This window comes from Corythoichthys intestinalis, chromosome 10 (genome assembly GCF_030265065.1).
Source record: "Corythoichthys intestinalis isolate RoL2023-P3 chromosome 10, ASM3026506v1, whole genome shotgun sequence".
In the NCBI taxonomy this organism is placed as follows: Eukaryota; Metazoa; Chordata; class Actinopteri; order Syngnathiformes; family Syngnathidae; genus Corythoichthys; species Corythoichthys intestinalis.
In genome coordinates this window covers 27,407,105-27,425,195 of record NC_080404.1, presented here as the reverse complement: position 1 = coordinate 27,425,195, position 18,091 = coordinate 27,407,105, and the positions used below count along the sequence as shown (strand labels likewise).

Below are 18,091 nucleotides of genomic sequence, written 5' to 3'. Positions count from 1 at the left end.
TGCACTGCCAGACGGGTCCCCCTGCTGAAGAAAGTACACGTCCAGGCCTGTCTGCAGTTCGCTAGAGAGCATTTGGATAATCCAGTAGAGGACTGGGAGAATGTGTTTTGGTCAAATGAAACCAAAATAGAACTTTTTGGTAGAAACACAAGTTCTCTTGTTTGGAGGAAAAAGAATACTGAATTGCACCATACCCACTGTGAAGCATGGGGGTGGAAACATCAAGCTTTGGGGCATTTTTTCTGCAAAGGGACCAGGACGACTGATCTGTGTAAAGGAAAGAATGAATGGGGCCATGTATCGAGAGATTTTGAGTGAAAATCTACTTCCATCAGCAAGGGCATTGAAGATGAGACGTGGCTGGGTCTTTCACCATGACAATGATCCCCAAACACACAGCCAGGGCAACAAAGGAGTGGCTTCGTAAGAAGCATTTCAAGGTCCTGGAGTGGCCTAGCCAGTCTCCAGGCCTCAACCCCATTGAAAATCTGCGGAGGGAGTTGAAAGTCCGTGTTGTCCAACGACAGCCTCAAAACATCACTGCTCTAGAGGAGATCTGCGTGGAGGAATGGGCCAAAATACCAGCAACAGTGTGTGAAAAGCTTGTGAAGAGTTACAGAAAACGTTTGGCCTCCGTTATTGCCAACAAAGGGTACATAACAAAGTATTGAGATGAACTTTTGGTAGTGACCAAATACTTATTTTCCACCATGATTTGCAAATAAATTATTTAAAAATCAAATAATGTGATTTTCTGTTTTTTTCCCCCCACATTCTGTCTCTCATGGTTGAGGTTTAACCATGTTGACAATTACAGGCCTCTCTAATATTTTCAAGTGATAGAAGTTGCACAATTAGTGGTTGACTAAATACTTATTTGCCCCACTGTAATTGCCCATTATTCTCAGAGCTCAGACGATGCCGGTGCATATATGCATAATGATAACAAATTAAAGCCTGTCTTTTGTTACGAATTCTCCCTGTTAAACAAGACTGTAAGATGGATATTCAATAAACATATCTTTTATATTTGCGTGACTGTTCTACCAGGCGGATAGCGGATTTGACATTTATTTTAGTCTTTGAGTTGGCAGAGAAAAAAAACAAGTTTTTCAATGTTTAAATGGTCTACATATTTTTAATATCATTATAAATGCATTTACACATTGAAATAACGCTGGAAAAGTTTGTTAAATATATTTCTCGTATGAGACCAAAGCGCCACATTCGTTTACATTCAGCGAAGCCAACACAGGGTTCCGCATCTTCAACAATCAATTTGAATCCTTTCTCTATCCCACTCCTACCGCAGGATGCTCGCGGAGGGCGCCAGGGTGCAGGAGGGGAGGATTGAAAAGTGAGCGGGCCCACTACGTTCATGTGCGCAGGCATGCACAGAGCCTTCTCTGTTTTATCCAAATTATTTATTTTATTTAACATCCATACATTGTTTTAGTATAAATATATGAATATATATTTATTCAAAAAAAGTTAGCGAGAAGTCTGCCTGACCCGACTGTAAATAATCAAACAGTAGTCGCTCCAGTCTGCCAAACTATGAAAAAAACACTGCGACTTATAGTATGAAAAGTACGGTAATAAAAAAACAATATAAAAAAAAATAATGAGTACTCGCTGCTTTTAACCAAAGTGCGCATGCGTGTGGTTGCTGTGTAGACGTCTCGCCAGGTAGGAAGGAATTGCAGAACACCGGTACCGGTCCCTGGCCCGATGTTTGAGGATCACTGTGTTAACTCATTCACTGCAACTCCATGTATAAGTATAATATTTGCAGAATATGTGGAGGTAGTAGTAACCCTTTATAGGTTGTTCAGATCAGGGGTCGCGTTAACCGAATATTTTCCGTCGTTGACCGATTTTTTAAAACTGTGACGGAAAAAACTGAAGTCCATCTGTCATTTTGACAGGTTGCAATTCACACCCCAGACCACAGGGTGGCGAGTGAGCATATTAATTAGCTATTGACTCTCTTGATGCATGACGTCCTTGGCCTTACTCTGAAAAATGTCAAGGCAACTGAGTGCCCGAAGTTTCTTCAAAAAGCCCCAAAACGACGATGGTGTTGATAAAAGAGGTGAAAAAACAGGGACTGCACAAGCGGGCACGCAATTCAAGTCCATGCGCACCAGGAGGAAGGTGTAAGACTCCGTTCAGGCCACAGCAGGTGAACTGTTAATTTCATTGTTCCATATGTAGCCTACCTACTGGGGCCACAGTCAGCTGTTTTTGTCACTGCGGAGAAAAAGTTACATATTCATCTGCTTGATGTGTGATGGCACGGTGTGGATTCTCTGTTAAGTTTGTTCGGACAGAATATTAATTTAAAATGAATGAAACTAAATACTATTGAATATGTTGAAGCGGTATGCAATGTTAAGAGTCTTGTTAGCTCGAATTGCTGTGTCCAGCCACTGTAGCTCTGCTGCTCTCTGTGAACTCTCTATTCAAGCCGGTGTAGGTTCACTATCCTCTTCCCCTCACTATCCACTCGCTCTCGCTATATGATTGGCCGAAGAGTCGAAATGCTCTCCCGTGAAATGCCTGTTTAAAAATGTTCCTGTTGTTACTTCTTGCGTTTGCTTAAAAGTGCCCATTTAAAAAGGAAAAGCGATGGATGATGCTACACACAGAGCGTATTATTAAAGGGTATGAAAACGCAAAGGGGGTGTGAGACATCAATAGAACCGTTATGTGCCAAGATAACAAATATTGATAAAGTCAACAAAAAATCAATCACATTAATGAGCAATTATCGAAAATAGATCGAAAATGACGAACATTTCCGAAAGTGTTCCGGAAACAGCCGAATGGGGCGGAGACGTCATAACAAGGAAACAAAAGGTCGAGGCAGGTGCCATCGTTGTTTATCGACGACAGAGTTGCGTTCCTGTTCTATCAAAAAATCGCTAAAATGGTTCAAACCTGTCATGCTATGTGGTTTACAAATAGCCATTTGTCGCAATGTAGTACCCATGAGTTCCCGAACGCGAGAAAAAGAGCTGGATTACGCAGACAATGAGTAAAGTTCGTCAGTGCTAAGAGGGCTAATTTTGCAATTTTACAGGGAAACGGGAACCTGACGAGCCAGAAGATGTGCCTACAACCTCAAAGAAAACCAAATTTATGCTACTTCCCAATCACTAAAGACCCACGAACTGCGAAGGAGTGAATTCGTGACCCGTATGTGAATAAATCGAGTGATTCGAGCATGTCTGTGGAACAGGAATATCAGCTTGTAGAGATCGCAAATCACAGCGACTTAAACGTACATTTGAGACAACAACTCTACCGAAGTTCTGGATTAAAGTCATTTCGGAATATCCCGACATCGCTAGGAGCGCGCTGAAAACTGTGCTACAATTTCCAACATCGTGTATTTGTGATGCTAGCTTCTCTCATTCTCCCATCTCGGGACCATCTCGTCTCAACGAAACAAACTCAGTCCTCCCACTGATTTAGCGAGTGAGTTGTATTTTTTCCCTGCACTTAACACGACGGGGCTAAAAACAAATGCTATTTTATATTTGCTGTATTTTTCTGCCGCACATTGCCGGTGTTCTGACAAAGTTGGCATGCGCGTAACGTTAAATAGGACCGTAAATGCAGCGATTCCTAAGTACACACTACAAACTTTCTTTAAAGAAAGGAATATTAACTTACGTTTGCCATGTTTGGGGCACACAACAACTGCACGTAGCCCTCTCACTTAACGACTTCGCCGTGTCGTTAAGCGTTAATTTATGCCATTTCCGTGTTGGACATGTATGTTTGTGATGCAAATAGTTTTTTAGCACCATTGGATAACATTGAGAGTCCAACTCAATATAAAAGAGGGACACCGATCCGTGAAAAAAAAGACCCAAATCTCACCGGTCCGTGGTGCAAAAAAGGTTGGGGACCCCTGCTCTAATCCCATTCATATTTGTGTGGGTTGGCAGAGCAAAACCGATGATAGTATATTAAATGGTAATTATTCTGTACATTATTTTGCGGTCACGGTGTATCAGCTTCACAAAAAGAAATGCAAAACATACCATTTGGTGTTTCCCACACGAACTGCTGTCGGGGTTTCATCAGTGTGATTGCTCCCCTCAATGATCCTTTCATTAGGCTGCATTGGCTTTCGTTTGGGCTCAAATTGATAACCCAAAACACCAAAGAAAGGTTCATAACTCTCCTCTTCACCATAAGAAGAATGTTCGTTACGTCGGATTCGTCGCTGCAACTAGAAACGTAATTGTCCGCCATCATCGCCACCATTCAGTACTAAAGCACTGAGCCGGTTGTTTCCTTGTTTTGATGTCACGCACACAATCTGCCAGATTTCTGGGATCTCGGGGGCGGGTCTTTTTAGCTTGAAATTGACCCAAATTTCTCTCATTTTCTGGGTGTTGCGATGTGTGTAATTACACTAAGTGACATGATATGAATCCAAAAGGCATTCGTTTATGGATAAATGATGGAATATTAGCATTTCCCCAGGTGTTGACATACACTTTAACTAATGTTAAAGTTGTATAATCATATAGCGAGAATAAGGAACGTCACTGACAAGCACAGACCCCCGCGAGTGGATAGTGAGGGGAATAGGATAGTGCGCCTAAACCGGAACGCGCGCGGCTCTTAAGTGTCTGTCACGTGACTGTGTCGTAGCCGGTAACGCGCTCGGCCAAATGGACACACAAGTACGGAAGGTGAATTATGCCAAACAAAGGGTCACCACAATGTCATTATCATCATTTTAAAAATTTAAGTGACGGGTAAAAATAGATTATGACCGGATTTTTATGACCCTGTCAGTCAAAATGACAGACAACGATAAAGTCTAGCGCAGCCTCTGGTTCAGATATATTTTTTAAAATCATTTAGCCTGTTATTGGGGGCCATGACCTGAGTTTGTTTTTTATGCATTTTAAATGTATAGAATAAATAGAAAATAAGGTGCAAATGCTCCCAAGTCGACAAGAATTGACCCAGAAATGCCCCACATTCAATAAGAAGTGACCAATAATCAACAGGGAGTGGCCTGCACTGCAGTAATGAAACAACCAACATGAATGCAGCCAAAGAGTCAACTGAGTCAACTCTTTCAATGATTGCATCTACTGTATGGCAGCCAAAGAGTTAACTCATTCATTACCAGCCCAGTTAACTTTTTTAGTGATATTGATGATGACAGACATCCAACCATTTGGCTCTTTCATCCTTCTGCTGTGAATTTAGTTTGTGACAAGTAGACGTCCAACAAATGTTCAATTGCTGCCAACCCTCGCAGTTCAAATGGACAGGACATCTCACACAATCAATAGCATTTGCTAAGTTAAAATGGATAAACAACAATCAATTTTAACTGGGAGGACCGAAAAATCTCTGACACACAGCTCTTCCAGTTAACACACTGGCTGCCACTGACAGTAATACACGTCCAATCCACTGCTGCCGACCTCTCCCGTTTTAATCAGCAATTTCTAATAAACCTAACAAAACCTCCATGTCTTCTATGCAGAATGCCAGCTAATGAAGACAGAGAGGCCAAAACCCAACACCTTCATCATCCGCTGCCTCCAGTGGACCACTGTCATCGAGAGAACATTCCACGTGGACTCCCCCGATGAGAGGTCAGCCTGTACAGGAGATGTCAATGTTGGTGTACGTTTTTGTTGAAAAGAGCCTAAAAAAAGTTTTAAAAAGTTAGCTGCAAACTTCCATGACAGAAGTACATTATTTATGATGTTGCATACGTATCATCAAGGGCACAGGTAGGACTTGGTGTGTATGTACAGTGAGTGTGTGCGTATGTGTGTGTGAGGCGGGAGCGGAGACCTTTCAAGTAGCGTCGGCATAAATTCTCCAGCTGCTCGCTTGCTTTCTGAGGAGCTGAGGTGTTTATCTCCAGAAAATGAACAGCTTTGCCCAGAAGACCACAGATGCTCCTGTGCATCCTTTTTCACTATTTGTGTGCGTATAGATGTGTATGTGTTTGTTTCCGTCTCCCTAATAGCTCGGTGCCTAGATAATCAAATAAACACGGGTAATTAACACAAAAGAAAAACTTTACGTTGAAGGTTCTGTGAAAAGTCAGGTGTAAACATCCGATCCAGATGTGCAGTGATAAAAGTGTCCTCCAAGGTGTGTGTATTTTACTGTATTCGCCGCACTGTACTGGCAGCGCTCCAGTTGCTCGCATGCTGGCGCGACGCCCGACTGTAGACAGGCCCATTATCTCTCATTAGTTAGGGGGAAAAAAAACCTAATTATAGTAAAAACACTCAAACCAAGAGAGAGAGAGCATTTATCTGCTTTGTGACCTTGAGAGACTTCCCGTTGCTTTTCATGTTGCTACACACAAACCACTCACAACACGGCTGACTGAGTGCTCCATTGTCGTAGAGTGTAAATTGAGTTTGCCCTTGTTTTGGAGTGTGTAGGGTACGCTCACAAGTCTTTGCACTCGAAAGGGATTCAGATCTTGAAATAAAGTACGGAGCGCCATTTCGCTTGAGATAGATGTTCTTCCAAATCCCCGCGGGAAACATATGGGCATGTAACTCCAAACAAAACACACAGCGGTGATCATTTGGGAGTTAAACAGGGTTCATTATTCTCGCCGTAAAATTCCGACTCGCTTGCTTGCAGAGCACGCAAGATTTTTGCAATATTTGAATGTGGTCTTTGAAGGGCTTACCTCATTTTACTCTCTGCTTTCGCGTAACACTAGACTGTGCCTTGGAGTTAACGCTGTTTGAGCAAAGATCAGCCGAAAAGAACATCTGAAAATCTTTGCTAATTCAACTGCATCAATTTATATGATTTTTTTTTTTTTTTAAACCTGAATTAAAAGAATGTATGAAATCAACAAATTCTGTGCAGCGTATTAAATGTTGACGTAAATACTCCCCTTTTTATATGCATTTTATAAGTTCTGAATAAGTTCTGAATAATGAAAAAAAATCCAGATTTTGGGTCGTGTATGTCGCTATATTAACATTTGGTATACAAGTGTGTGTATCAATTATAATTATATCATAGTATAGTTTAAATTGTTATTTGTTATAATTTATAATGAATGCCTAAAATGAAAAAAAAAATTGCTCATAAAAGCAGAATTTAAATGAATTACAAACTAGGGATGAACCCGATCGGATCACGTGATGCGAAATCGGGCCATTTTACCGCGGATCTGAATTGGGTGAAAAGGATAGTTTTTTTTTTTATTTAAAAAAAAATGTTTTTAAATTATTTATTTTTTTTGACAGCTAAAAAGTAACAAAATATTTCTGAAATGCAATCGCGTTGCCGAAAGAAACAAAATTATATATGTTTTATACGTTTGGAGACTAGTTTGCACTCCCGGAAAAAGGGAAAAAGTGGAAGAGGAACTACTATAAACAGTACAATACAGTAACATGTTATAAATTAAAAAAAAAAAAAAAAAAGACTTTTTTTTTTTCGGAATTGGATTGGGACTCTGTATCGACAGATTCTCACAATCACGTGACTCGGACTCGGGTAGACATGTGCCGATTACCGGTTTGAAGGTATACCGTCATATGAATATGTCACGGTTTTAAAACCGCAAAAATTTTCCTTTAGACCATCCCTACAGTATCAGCTATTTTTTATGACTCAAAAATGCAGGCGGAATCCCTCGCTTGTAGCTGCAAGGCTCAACCCTCCCCCTCTTAACCCCTATCCCACCGGTTGTTGCTCAGTGTCAGTGAGTCAGCTGTGCTACACAATTGCTGGAGAAGGTGAAACTCCTGAACTTTTTTTCCCCCATCGAAGAAAACGAAATCGCTGGTATGGGAATACTTCTGCTACAGAAAAGTTACAGACGGCCGCGGCTTAGAGGAGGAGGGCCAACTGACATGTAAAACATGTTTGCGGAGGGTGCCTGCCAAAGAGGCAACACTTCTAATATGATTTCGCATTCATAGAAAATTTGAGGTTAGTACACACTGTCATGAACGTTTACCACCAGTTACGAGGGTTAATTCCAGCGTGTTTAGTGTGTCTAGCGGTGGTAAAACATGCTTTTTATTCTCTCTAACAACTGTTTTGAGAGAGTTTGTATAATGTAAACATAGTACAAGTCATGAACACAGGCTTTTTATGGAAAAGAATTCATTTTTTGGTGATGGTAATAATGCCGAGCTATAGCTATGGGGATAGACTCACGTAAAGGACTGCATTTATTTTAATTTAATTTAGAATATTTCAGTTATATTTTTAGTTTATTTTAACTTAACATCATACTTATGTTCCAATTTTCTAATATGTTTTGAAAAATAAAAATCCTGTTCTATGGGAAAAAAACAAAAATTAACGCAAATATCTCAAAGTAACACATTTTAGAGCTGTAATTGCAATACCGGAATCCCGTGATACTTTGGCTTAAGGGTATCATACCGTCAGAATCTCATAACGGCACATGCCTCGACTCGGGCGAAAAAATGTGATCGGGACATCCCTAATAAAAATAGAAATACTCTGGCGATGGCCCCCCATAACACTCTAAAGTTCATAATAAATATCGCATTAGTAACAAAAATTATTTTTCAATTTGTTTTTTCTTTCAATACATTTATAACAGTGAATAAACATTTTAAATAAAGAGAACAATTGCAATTTTATCTTTTTTATTGACGTTATTTAAGACAATTTTTTTTTTTTTTAACGTTTTTCCCCTTTTTTGTTTCAAAATTTGAAAAAGAACAGAATATTCCTTATTCAGTCATTGCTTGCCATTGACAACGATTGATGTCCAGTTCATTGAAACCAGGGTGACTGGTTGTTAATGTTCATGTTTCAGTGCCATTGAAAGCTATAGACTAAGCGTTAGTCCTTTAAAAAAATATCTTAAAATTCTGATTAAAAACAAGGAAATTATCATAAGCCTCGTTGCCCTCCCCCATTAAAAAAAAATTTTTTTTTTTTTTTTACTTACACAAGGGAAGCTTGCCGAAGCAGTGATTATCATCATCTGCACAAGATTTAATGGTTTTAAAAAAACTTAAAACATTTGTGATACAGATACCATGCAAAAGAGTCATAACTAATCCTTGTTTGATTGTTTTTTTCCCCAGTTTTTGGAGCAAAGTGTGCATGTTGGAATTCATTTTATGGTTATAGAAAAACACCCAGACGCACACAATTAATTACACACAAAAACAAACACACACACCTTAATTGACAAACTTTGTCCCAGCAGATGTTGAACAAGTCTGCTAATGAAAAGCCAATGGGGGGGAACAATGTTTGCAAACAACAATCTATTGTTCCCTCTTAACATGGGGACATGTATTATACACACACGCCACCCCCCCCCCCCCCCCCCCCCCACACACACACACACACTGGCAGGCATTAGTTCTGCTTCGTGATTATTGTTCATTGGCTTGATTCTCTTGGTGGCCATTTTCCTCTCTGTTAAACAAATTAGAGTTGATTTCAATTTAAAGGCGCTCTTTAAACCAAGCTGCCATTTTCTCCAAAACCTGCATTACCCAGATATGTACAGTATATGTGTAATTTTATTGGATTAACTGATTATGTGTGGTGTGGTCTCCTGTTAGAGATGAGTGGACGGAGGCCATCCAGATGGTGGCGGACAAGCTGCAGAAGCAAGAGGAGGAGCGCATCCAATGTAGCCCCACCTCCAACATCGACAACATGGTGGAGGAGGAGATGGACATCTCCACCACACACCACAAACGAAAGGTAGCGCAAGTATGAAACTTTTATAACGTCAACCTTCATCACAGTGAGTGCTGTGTTTTCACCAGATGTTCAACTCTCAAGTTTGTTTGTTCTTGCACCCAGACAATGAGCGACTTCGACTACCTGAAGCTGCTCGGAAAGGGAACGTTTGGGAAAGTGATTCTAGTGCGGGAGAAGGCCAGCGGGAAATACTATGCCATGAAGATTCTTAAAAAGGAAGTTATCATTGCCAAGGTCGGTGCTCAGTTGATTTAAAGCCGGGTTTATGAGACTCGTTAAAAAGCATTAAAAGTCATCGAATGGATTTTATTAAAATTCAGGCCTTAAAAAGCATTCGAAAGCATTACACTAAATATTCGAGGCAATAAAAAAAATATATTTACATGACGGTTAAAAAACTTTTAAATAGGGCTGTCAAAATTATCGCGTTAACGGGCGTTAATTAATTTTTTAAATTAATCACGTTAAAATATTTGACGCAATTAACGCACTAGGCCCGCTCAGACAGATTTAAATGTCAGTACAGTGAAAGGCCAACTTGTTAATTGTGTTTTATGGAGTTTTTCCGCCCTCTGCTGGCATATGTTATGTGGCGTAATGTCGCCCTCTGCTGGCGATTCAGTGCAGCTGATTATTTGGGTTTCGGCGCGCTTTTCTGACGTGATTATATGTCGACGCGAACTCACACTAATAGACAGTGCTATTCAGACTAGCTAACATCCGCATCCAGTATTCAGTGGCAGTTCTCATAGCCCCATCACACTGTTTGTGTCTAATACATGCATCGCTTGTGAGTTATATTCCTCCTTTGTTTATATTCATGAGCATTAGATAGTTATTGATGATGTGTATTTGAATTTGTTCACATATATGGTGAAATGCAGTTAAATTGTTAGATGCTTGTGAGCTAATTGGCTAGTGCTACTGCTCAAATGGACACGTGTGTGTACATTTTATGTTATTTTGTGATTTATGCAAGTTATTGACACATTGCCTTGTTATTTTCAGTTTTACAAAAATACAAGAAACGTGCTCCTGTCAAAAAGAGATGACTTCAGTAAAGCCCATGCAACTTGCATGCCACACCATCTGATTTCTTTTTGGAACTTATGTTCGCTATCTGTCAATTTGTGTACTAACACACATTGAGGACAGAATAGGGCTACTAGTTTATTTTTTGATTGAAAATTTTACAAATTTTATTAAAACGAAAACATTAAGAGGCGTTTTAATATAACATTTCTATAACTTGTACTAATATTCATCTTTAAGAACTACAAGTCTTTCTATCCATGGATCACTTTAACAGAATGTTAATAATGTTAATGCCATCTTGTTGATTTATTGTTATAATAAACAAATACAGTCCTTATGTACCGTATGTTGAATGTATATATCCATCTTGTCTTATCTTTTTCCATTCCAACAATAATTTACAGAAAAATATGGCATATTTTATAGATGGTTTGAATTGCGATTAATTATGATTAATTAATTTTTAAGCTGTAATTAACTCGATTAAAAATTTTAATCGTTTGACAGCCCTACTTTTAAATGATATCTGATAATACCGACATCGGTTTTTCATCATCAGTTTTGGGCCAATATAACTCTGTGCCTTTGTTGTTACTTTGAGCCAGAAGCACTGTGTGAGCTGTATGGGGGTGGCGTGGCTCAGTGGTAAAGGAGTTGTCCCCCAACCCAGAGGTTGTCGGTTAGATTCTCCGCCCTGATGAGCTCATCTAAGTGTACTTGAGCAAGATGCTGAACCCCACGTATCTCCTGGTGCTGCGTATCCAGTAGGTGTATGGGGATGTAGTGTAAAGCGCCTTGAGGGCCTTGAAGGTGGAAAGGTGCGAAAGTATATCTCCATTTACCATTCGATTCCACTACATATGCACTTGATCCAAAAAACTGATGTTGACAAGGTTTCACTAAGGACCCAAATGCACGACTGCTCCGTTTTAACAAAATTATTTAGTCCATCAATGTTCAAAAAGAGACAACGAAAGATCACAGCAGTTGCTGGATACCAAAAAACTGAGCAAGGGCCACAAAGTGACAAAACGGCATTTGTTCCAAACATAAATCTTGGTCAAGAAAAATTTTACATGAGGTGGTGCAGTGTTTCCCACCAATGAAAGAGACTGTCACAGTCTCGTTTGGGCCCGCCACAGTCTCGTTTGCGCCCCCCCGCCGAAAAAAAAAAAAAAAGATACTAATCAGATGCGTCAGTCAGCCGATTACACAGCTGTAGCCCACTCCACTCTACTACCCGCGCGAGTGAGAGCAGCATTTTAGAGTAGTATTTTATTTATTTATTCATTCATTTAAGAGACGCAAGGGGAACGAGTAGGAAGAATGGGAGAACGAGCGAGATAGCGAGAGATAGCGGTCGCATGTCGTAGCAGCCCGCTGTTATTTTGTTATTGTTTTTCTGTATTATTGTTACCACAATCAAGTGGGTAAGCAAATACAGACTTCTCTCCTTCTTCCCCATATCCGGGGCATTACAATAGTTTGGATCGGACTTTTCGGCGAAAGTGAGCGGTGGACGGCCGTCTTGGACGGAAAGCAAACTTTGATTGAACTTGCGCAGAGAGGCGGGGCCCAAAATAAAGCCTTGCTCTATTTTCAGAGCGTTGGTCACAGTAAAGTATTTATTAGTTCAAGCAGAGTAAAATGATACATATTCACGGTACAAGAACGTCGTTTCCGTGTCCATCGATTGGTAAGAAAAGGCTGTTTGTACGAGTGACGTGTGGGACATTTCGCGTGGACTGGCTATTTTTCGGCACAACACCGACGCGCCAACTTCAGACAATTACGGCTGACGAAAGTTGGATAAATGCGCCCCCCCCCCCCACCCCCCCCCCCCCCACCCCCCAATTTCGCGAGCTCTGGGACACTCGAAAAATGACTCTCATACCTCTCCTTGCTAAGTTAATGGTACCTCGATGTGCGTTTGTGTGGAAATTTAGTTCACGAACAACGGGGAAAAAACTATTCACCTTCTCACCGAATCAAGAAAAACTTTACACGGCCATTAGAATTCCCCCAGTCCTGTAAATGGGTCAGTTGACAGAAGGACTGTTATTGTTGTGGTAATGTAATACTTATGAGGGTCAAATAAAAAGGAGAAAGGAGGGCTACGACGGCGGTCTGAAACCCGCGGCTCTTGGGCCGCATGCGGCTCTTTAGTGCTGCTTCGGAGCTTTTTTTTTTTTTTTTTTTTTTAATGGAAAAAGATGGGGGAGGGAAATATATTTTTTGTTTTAATAGGATTTCTAGGAGGACAAACATGATACAAACATTCTTTCAATTCATTAATATTGTAATGAAGTTAAACTTGTGGTGTCATCGTACAACAGAGTAGTCACGTGGTGCGCTATAGGATCCACTGCAGGGAAAATAAACATTTAATCATGAAGGCTAATTATGTATTTCTAGCCAACTTATTCATTTTTATAGTAGGCTAATATAGCTAGTATTGATAATTATAAGGCTTGTACAAGGCTTTTAATTTTTTGCTGCTCCAGACATACTGTATCAGTTTTTTTTTGGTGGGGGGGGGGGGGTCAAATATGGCTCTTTCAACAGTTTGGGTTGCCAACCCTGAGTCACTACGAGATGTAAGTCGTACTATTGCTATGAGAAAAAAAGTGGCATTATTACATAGGGTAACGTAGCTGTAATCAGCAACGCATTTTACATACATGTACCGTAGCTGAGAGCTATAACATTAGCCTAGCTAATGAAATATTTCAAATATATCTTTGTTATGGTTCTTCTTGGGGGAAAAAAATAATTTAAAAAAAAAAAAAAAATCGCCGTGGCACGACATGGTGTGGCTGTCCGGCTCCGATGCAGCCCACCACCACAGTTTCAAAAAATCCTATGGTCAGAGACCCTCCCACCACAGTCTCCTAAAATCCTGTGGGAAACACTGTGGTGACATGGAACGTGGCAGGATACAAGACGAACCGGCACAGGGCAGGTTTGGGTGACGTCACATAGTTAAGCCGCCGGGCTTCCAGAGTATGACTCTAGCGACATAAACATGTCATCTGTTCAACCCTTTCAATTTGAACCCGAGAGGAACATTAATAAACATGACAGCACTGTCGATAGTTCACAAAACGAGCAGCAAAAGCAAAAAACACAGGAAAGACGGGAAGAGATGTGACGAGAGTTGGGGAAAAAAACTGTTCTGCCAAAATGTGCTACACTGGCGAAACGTCTTACAAGAGGCGAATTTAACAGCCATAGTATTACCATGCACTTTCAGCTTGTTTTGTTTTGATGCATACAGACAGAACATACTGAAGATGCCTTAAGAAAATATTTAAAAGTAGTAATATCAAACAAGGGTGGTTTAAATATACTACGTGACTAATGTGGTCAACAGATCAACAATCTGCTTTAAAGCTACCACAAGAAAACACTACGCTTTAAAGCAGGGGTGCCCAAGTCCGGTCCTTGAGAGCCCCTAACCAGCTTGTTTTCCATGTCTCCTCCTTAAACACACCTGAATCAAAAGATTGCTCATCAGCAAGCTTTGCAGGAGCCTGACAACGATCCTCATTATTTGATTCAGGTGTGTTGGAGGAGGGAGACATGGAAAACAAGCTGGATAGGGGCTCTCAAGGACCGGACTTGGGCACACCTGCTTTAAAGTATGAGAGGGAAACACATGCAAAAAGTATTTTGAGGCAATGAAAAGATAATAAAAGACTAAATAAAACACAAATAGTAAGTTTTCGCCGCTTTTAACTGATGAGCGCCTGTGTTGGACGTCTCGCTGCGTAGAAGGAATTGCAGTAACCCGGTAGTATTCGTCGAGTGACAAATCTACGTCAACACCCCCCGAGCGGCCAGCACCTCCGTAGGTCAAAACATTTACTAAATATGATAGATTTTTAAATGAATGGCAATATTTGATGTGTTTCGAATAAATTATTTTAGTAAAAGAGAACAATTGTGCCTTATTAGAGCCTACAAGTCTTTAATTCCGAGGTTCCCTTTAAGAGTGCATTTAATGTCGATTCACACGTCTGTATGTTGTTGGCACAGGATGAAGTGGCGCACACGCTCACCGAGAGTCGCGTCCTGAAAAACACCAGACACCCCTTTCTCACCGTAAGTGTTTTCCAACATACACGACGCATCCACAAAAGGGTTTCACGCATACTGTACACACGCACTCACTCACTCACACAAACGTGCTACACACACATACGGCGGCATATTGATCCTATACGTACCTGAGTCTCTGGAGGCTAATTACGCACTAGGCTTCAAATTGTGGTACAATAATGGACGCATCTGTTAGCTGTTTGGTGTTTTCGCAGACACATCAGCTCCTACTAACTTCTCTGGCGGCCCGTCTGCTCCAGATATTTTATTTATTTATTTTTTTATACCACTGTCACATCTGCAACCACAAAGAGACGCAAAGACCAACTGTTCTTTTGTTTAGCGCCTCCATCCTTCAAAAGTAAACACTTCTCACATGATTGTTTGCTTAAGTGCATAGAGAGATGAAGAACCTAAAGCTATGGATGCTAGTTTAGTTTGTTTGTTGCGTCTGCTGTTTTTACTCTTGATGGAGCAGTGACATTCAAGATGGTCAAAGTCACTGCTGCGCTTCTCATTTGGGTCAGAGTAACACTACGCGACAAAGAAAAACACTGATGAGTTGCAATGAGAAAATGTTGGGCTTTGACAACATTTTGAGGATGGTTGTCTGCTTCTTTTTTTTTTTTTTTTCAGTCATTGAAGTATTCGTTCCAGACAAAAGACCGCCTTTGTTTTGTCATGGAGTATGTGAATGGTGGAGAGGTAAGACACACAGCTTTAGTACATTATATACAGTTCATACTGGTCTCAAACTCCATTTATCCATGGGCTGTCTCATTCAATGTGGGCCACATCAAGTATTACGCACAAAAAAAGTCCTAGAAATGTAATCTTCTCAAGCGTAATGAATAACAGTTGAGAACAAGGTTCTCCAGAATACTAAAATTATACACTCTCTATTTTACATTTTGCTGAGCTTGTCTAGTTGTGTAGTAACCATTTAGATTGTAATTGTTGAGCATTGCAACTTTCTCTGTGCATATACAGTAATAAACAACTAGTGATGTTGCTAGGTTTTTAATATAGTGAGTAGGGATAGGAATTTCGACTAATTTCCCTGCCGACTAGTCGCAGATTTTATTTGGGTTAGTCGAGTAGACTATAAGCAAGAAAACTCGCAATTTAATACACATGTTAAAAGTTTAAATTGCAAATGTTTTGTGTATTTAGGAGCTATTTTAGCACAAACATTCAGAACCTTGTTATCATCTGGAGCGTCAAAATACTGCCAAACGCTGCTGACTTTCTGGCGCGGTAGCGTTGTCATCTTCAGACTTTACTTACTTACCCAAACTTTGCGTCCCTGCCCCCTTCGACGTGTGTGTGTGTGTGTGTTTGGTTGGGGTCAATTCTCTCCCTGGCTACTCAGCCTGTTTACAAAGAGGTAGAGGCGCGAAGACCAAGATGCATGATGCTGTGTTTAACCGATTATTAAAATACGAAACGTTTAATAAATGAGTAGGCGGCAGAGGTGGGTAGAGTAGCCCAAAAATTTACTCAGGAGTAGTGTTACTTCAAAATACTATTACTCAAGTAGGAGTGAAAGTAGTCATCTAAAAAAAGTATTCAAGTGCAAGTAAAAAGTATCCAGTGAAAAGAATACTCAAGGAATGAATAACATTGTGAGTAACGGCCTATTTTTATTTATTTATTTATTTTAAACAATGGTATTTTTTTTCTCAGTACAAACGTATCTATATGAACTGTTGTTATAATTATACTGTACAATAACCCATTACATAACCACATTAAACCAAAGAAATCAGAAAAAAAAATCACTGAATTTCGGCAAAAGAGAAGAAAAAAAAGAAATTAATACGGGTGTAACGGTACGCAAAAATTTCGGTTCGATACGTACCTCGGTTTTGAGGTCACGGTTCGGTTCATTTTCGGTACAGTAAAAAAAAGAAAATGCCAAATATAAATGTGCTAGTTGTTTATTACACACTTTTGTGCTTTCAACAATAGGAACATTAGCCTATACAAAGCCTTGAATTCTGATGAAAAAGTAGCGGGTATTTAAAGATAATCCAACAACAGTTTGCCTTTTAGACCCCGCGTATTGGTCAGCTTTCTTTCTGAAAGAAAGAAGTCGTCCTGTGCTAAAGAGAAAAGCAATCCCAATGACAGATTTTAACATGTATTTTACTAATGAAATGCCTCAGTGAAACATTTATTTTTCTTATGAACGGTTTTCAAAAGCTTTATTGGTGGATTTTCTCAAGTTAAAGCGCCACACAGAAATTAATAAATTTAATTGTGTAAGCAGGATGTGTGTATTATTCTTATTATTGAATTACAGGTGTTTTAGCTCATTTTAATTTATTTTATTTAAATGGGCTATTAATTTTTAATGTGTTTATATTTTACAAATGTGATGTAGTAGTATTTATATTGTATATTTTATGTTGTATAACTTTAGTTCCTATGTGAATATTAGTTCCTACTTGTTTTGTTGTGGTAGGAGGGTTTTGTATAGAACATGGGGCCGTGTTGGTTATTATTATAGCAGAGAAGACAGCAGTAAATCAAGACAAGTCAACTGTGGCGCAATCTACCACTCAAAAGATCTGATGGACTCAAAAAGTAGGTTACGGTTGCATATTGGTTTGAAAATCGACCGGATCCACCGTATTATTACTCGAGTGACTTCCGGCCCGATCCCAGCTAGTAGTATTGACGCAGGAGGGCTGCGTCTCGCGTCAAATAATAAACTCTGCCGTTCTTTTCATGTGCATCGCGTTGAGCCGCTTCTGGGACACATCTAACACGCAGCCGCATTGCGACTGGTGTGCATTGGCTTTGACTGTAACGCCCGCGTTACACTGCGTTCTCGCGGCGGCCACGTTGTCGCGCCGTTGACGTGTCTGGACTGTCCTACCGTGTTGGTCCTCATTATAGTAGAGAAGACGGAGTAAAACTACACAAACTGTAACCCGATCGACTCACAGCCTCGAAAAGTAAGGGTTATATTACGTCAGAAACTCGTTCGGTACGCGTCCGTTCAGAACCGATTACCACGTACTGAAACGGTTCAGTACTATTACATGTACCATTACACCCTTAGAAATCAAGCATGATTCGTTTATAGAGCATGAGTGCCCTGACCTCTAGTGGAGAAAATAGTTCCTAGTTTGAATAGTGAATACTGAAGTTTCTTTATAGTTACTATTATGAAATTAAAAGGATCATATCTCCGGTTTTCTGTGGT

General features: G+C 40.1%; 1 protein-coding gene across 3 annotated transcripts in view; it reads left to right on the top strand.

Annotated features, from left to right (window-relative positions):
- The window catches only part of LOC130923044 (RAC-gamma serine/threonine-protein kinase), a 127,669-nt gene that overhangs the window by 70,652 nt on the left and 38,926 nt on the right, over positions 1 to 18,091 (top strand). For 2 of the 3 annotated variants that reach the window (XM_057848441.1, XM_057848439.1), the window contains exons 4-8: positions 5,528 to 5,639; positions 9,597 to 9,750; positions 9,844 to 9,975; positions 14,815 to 14,880; positions 15,514 to 15,582. In XM_057848441.1, coding sequence (XP_057704424.1) covers positions 5,528 to 5,639; positions 9,597 to 9,750; positions 9,844 to 9,975; positions 14,815 to 14,880; positions 15,514 to 15,582 — 533 coding nt within the window. The remainder of the gene's footprint in view (positions 1 to 5,527; positions 5,640 to 9,596; positions 9,751 to 9,843; positions 9,976 to 14,814; positions 14,881 to 15,513; positions 15,583 to 18,091) is intronic. The other variant, XM_057848440.1, reaches the window with a different exon arrangement.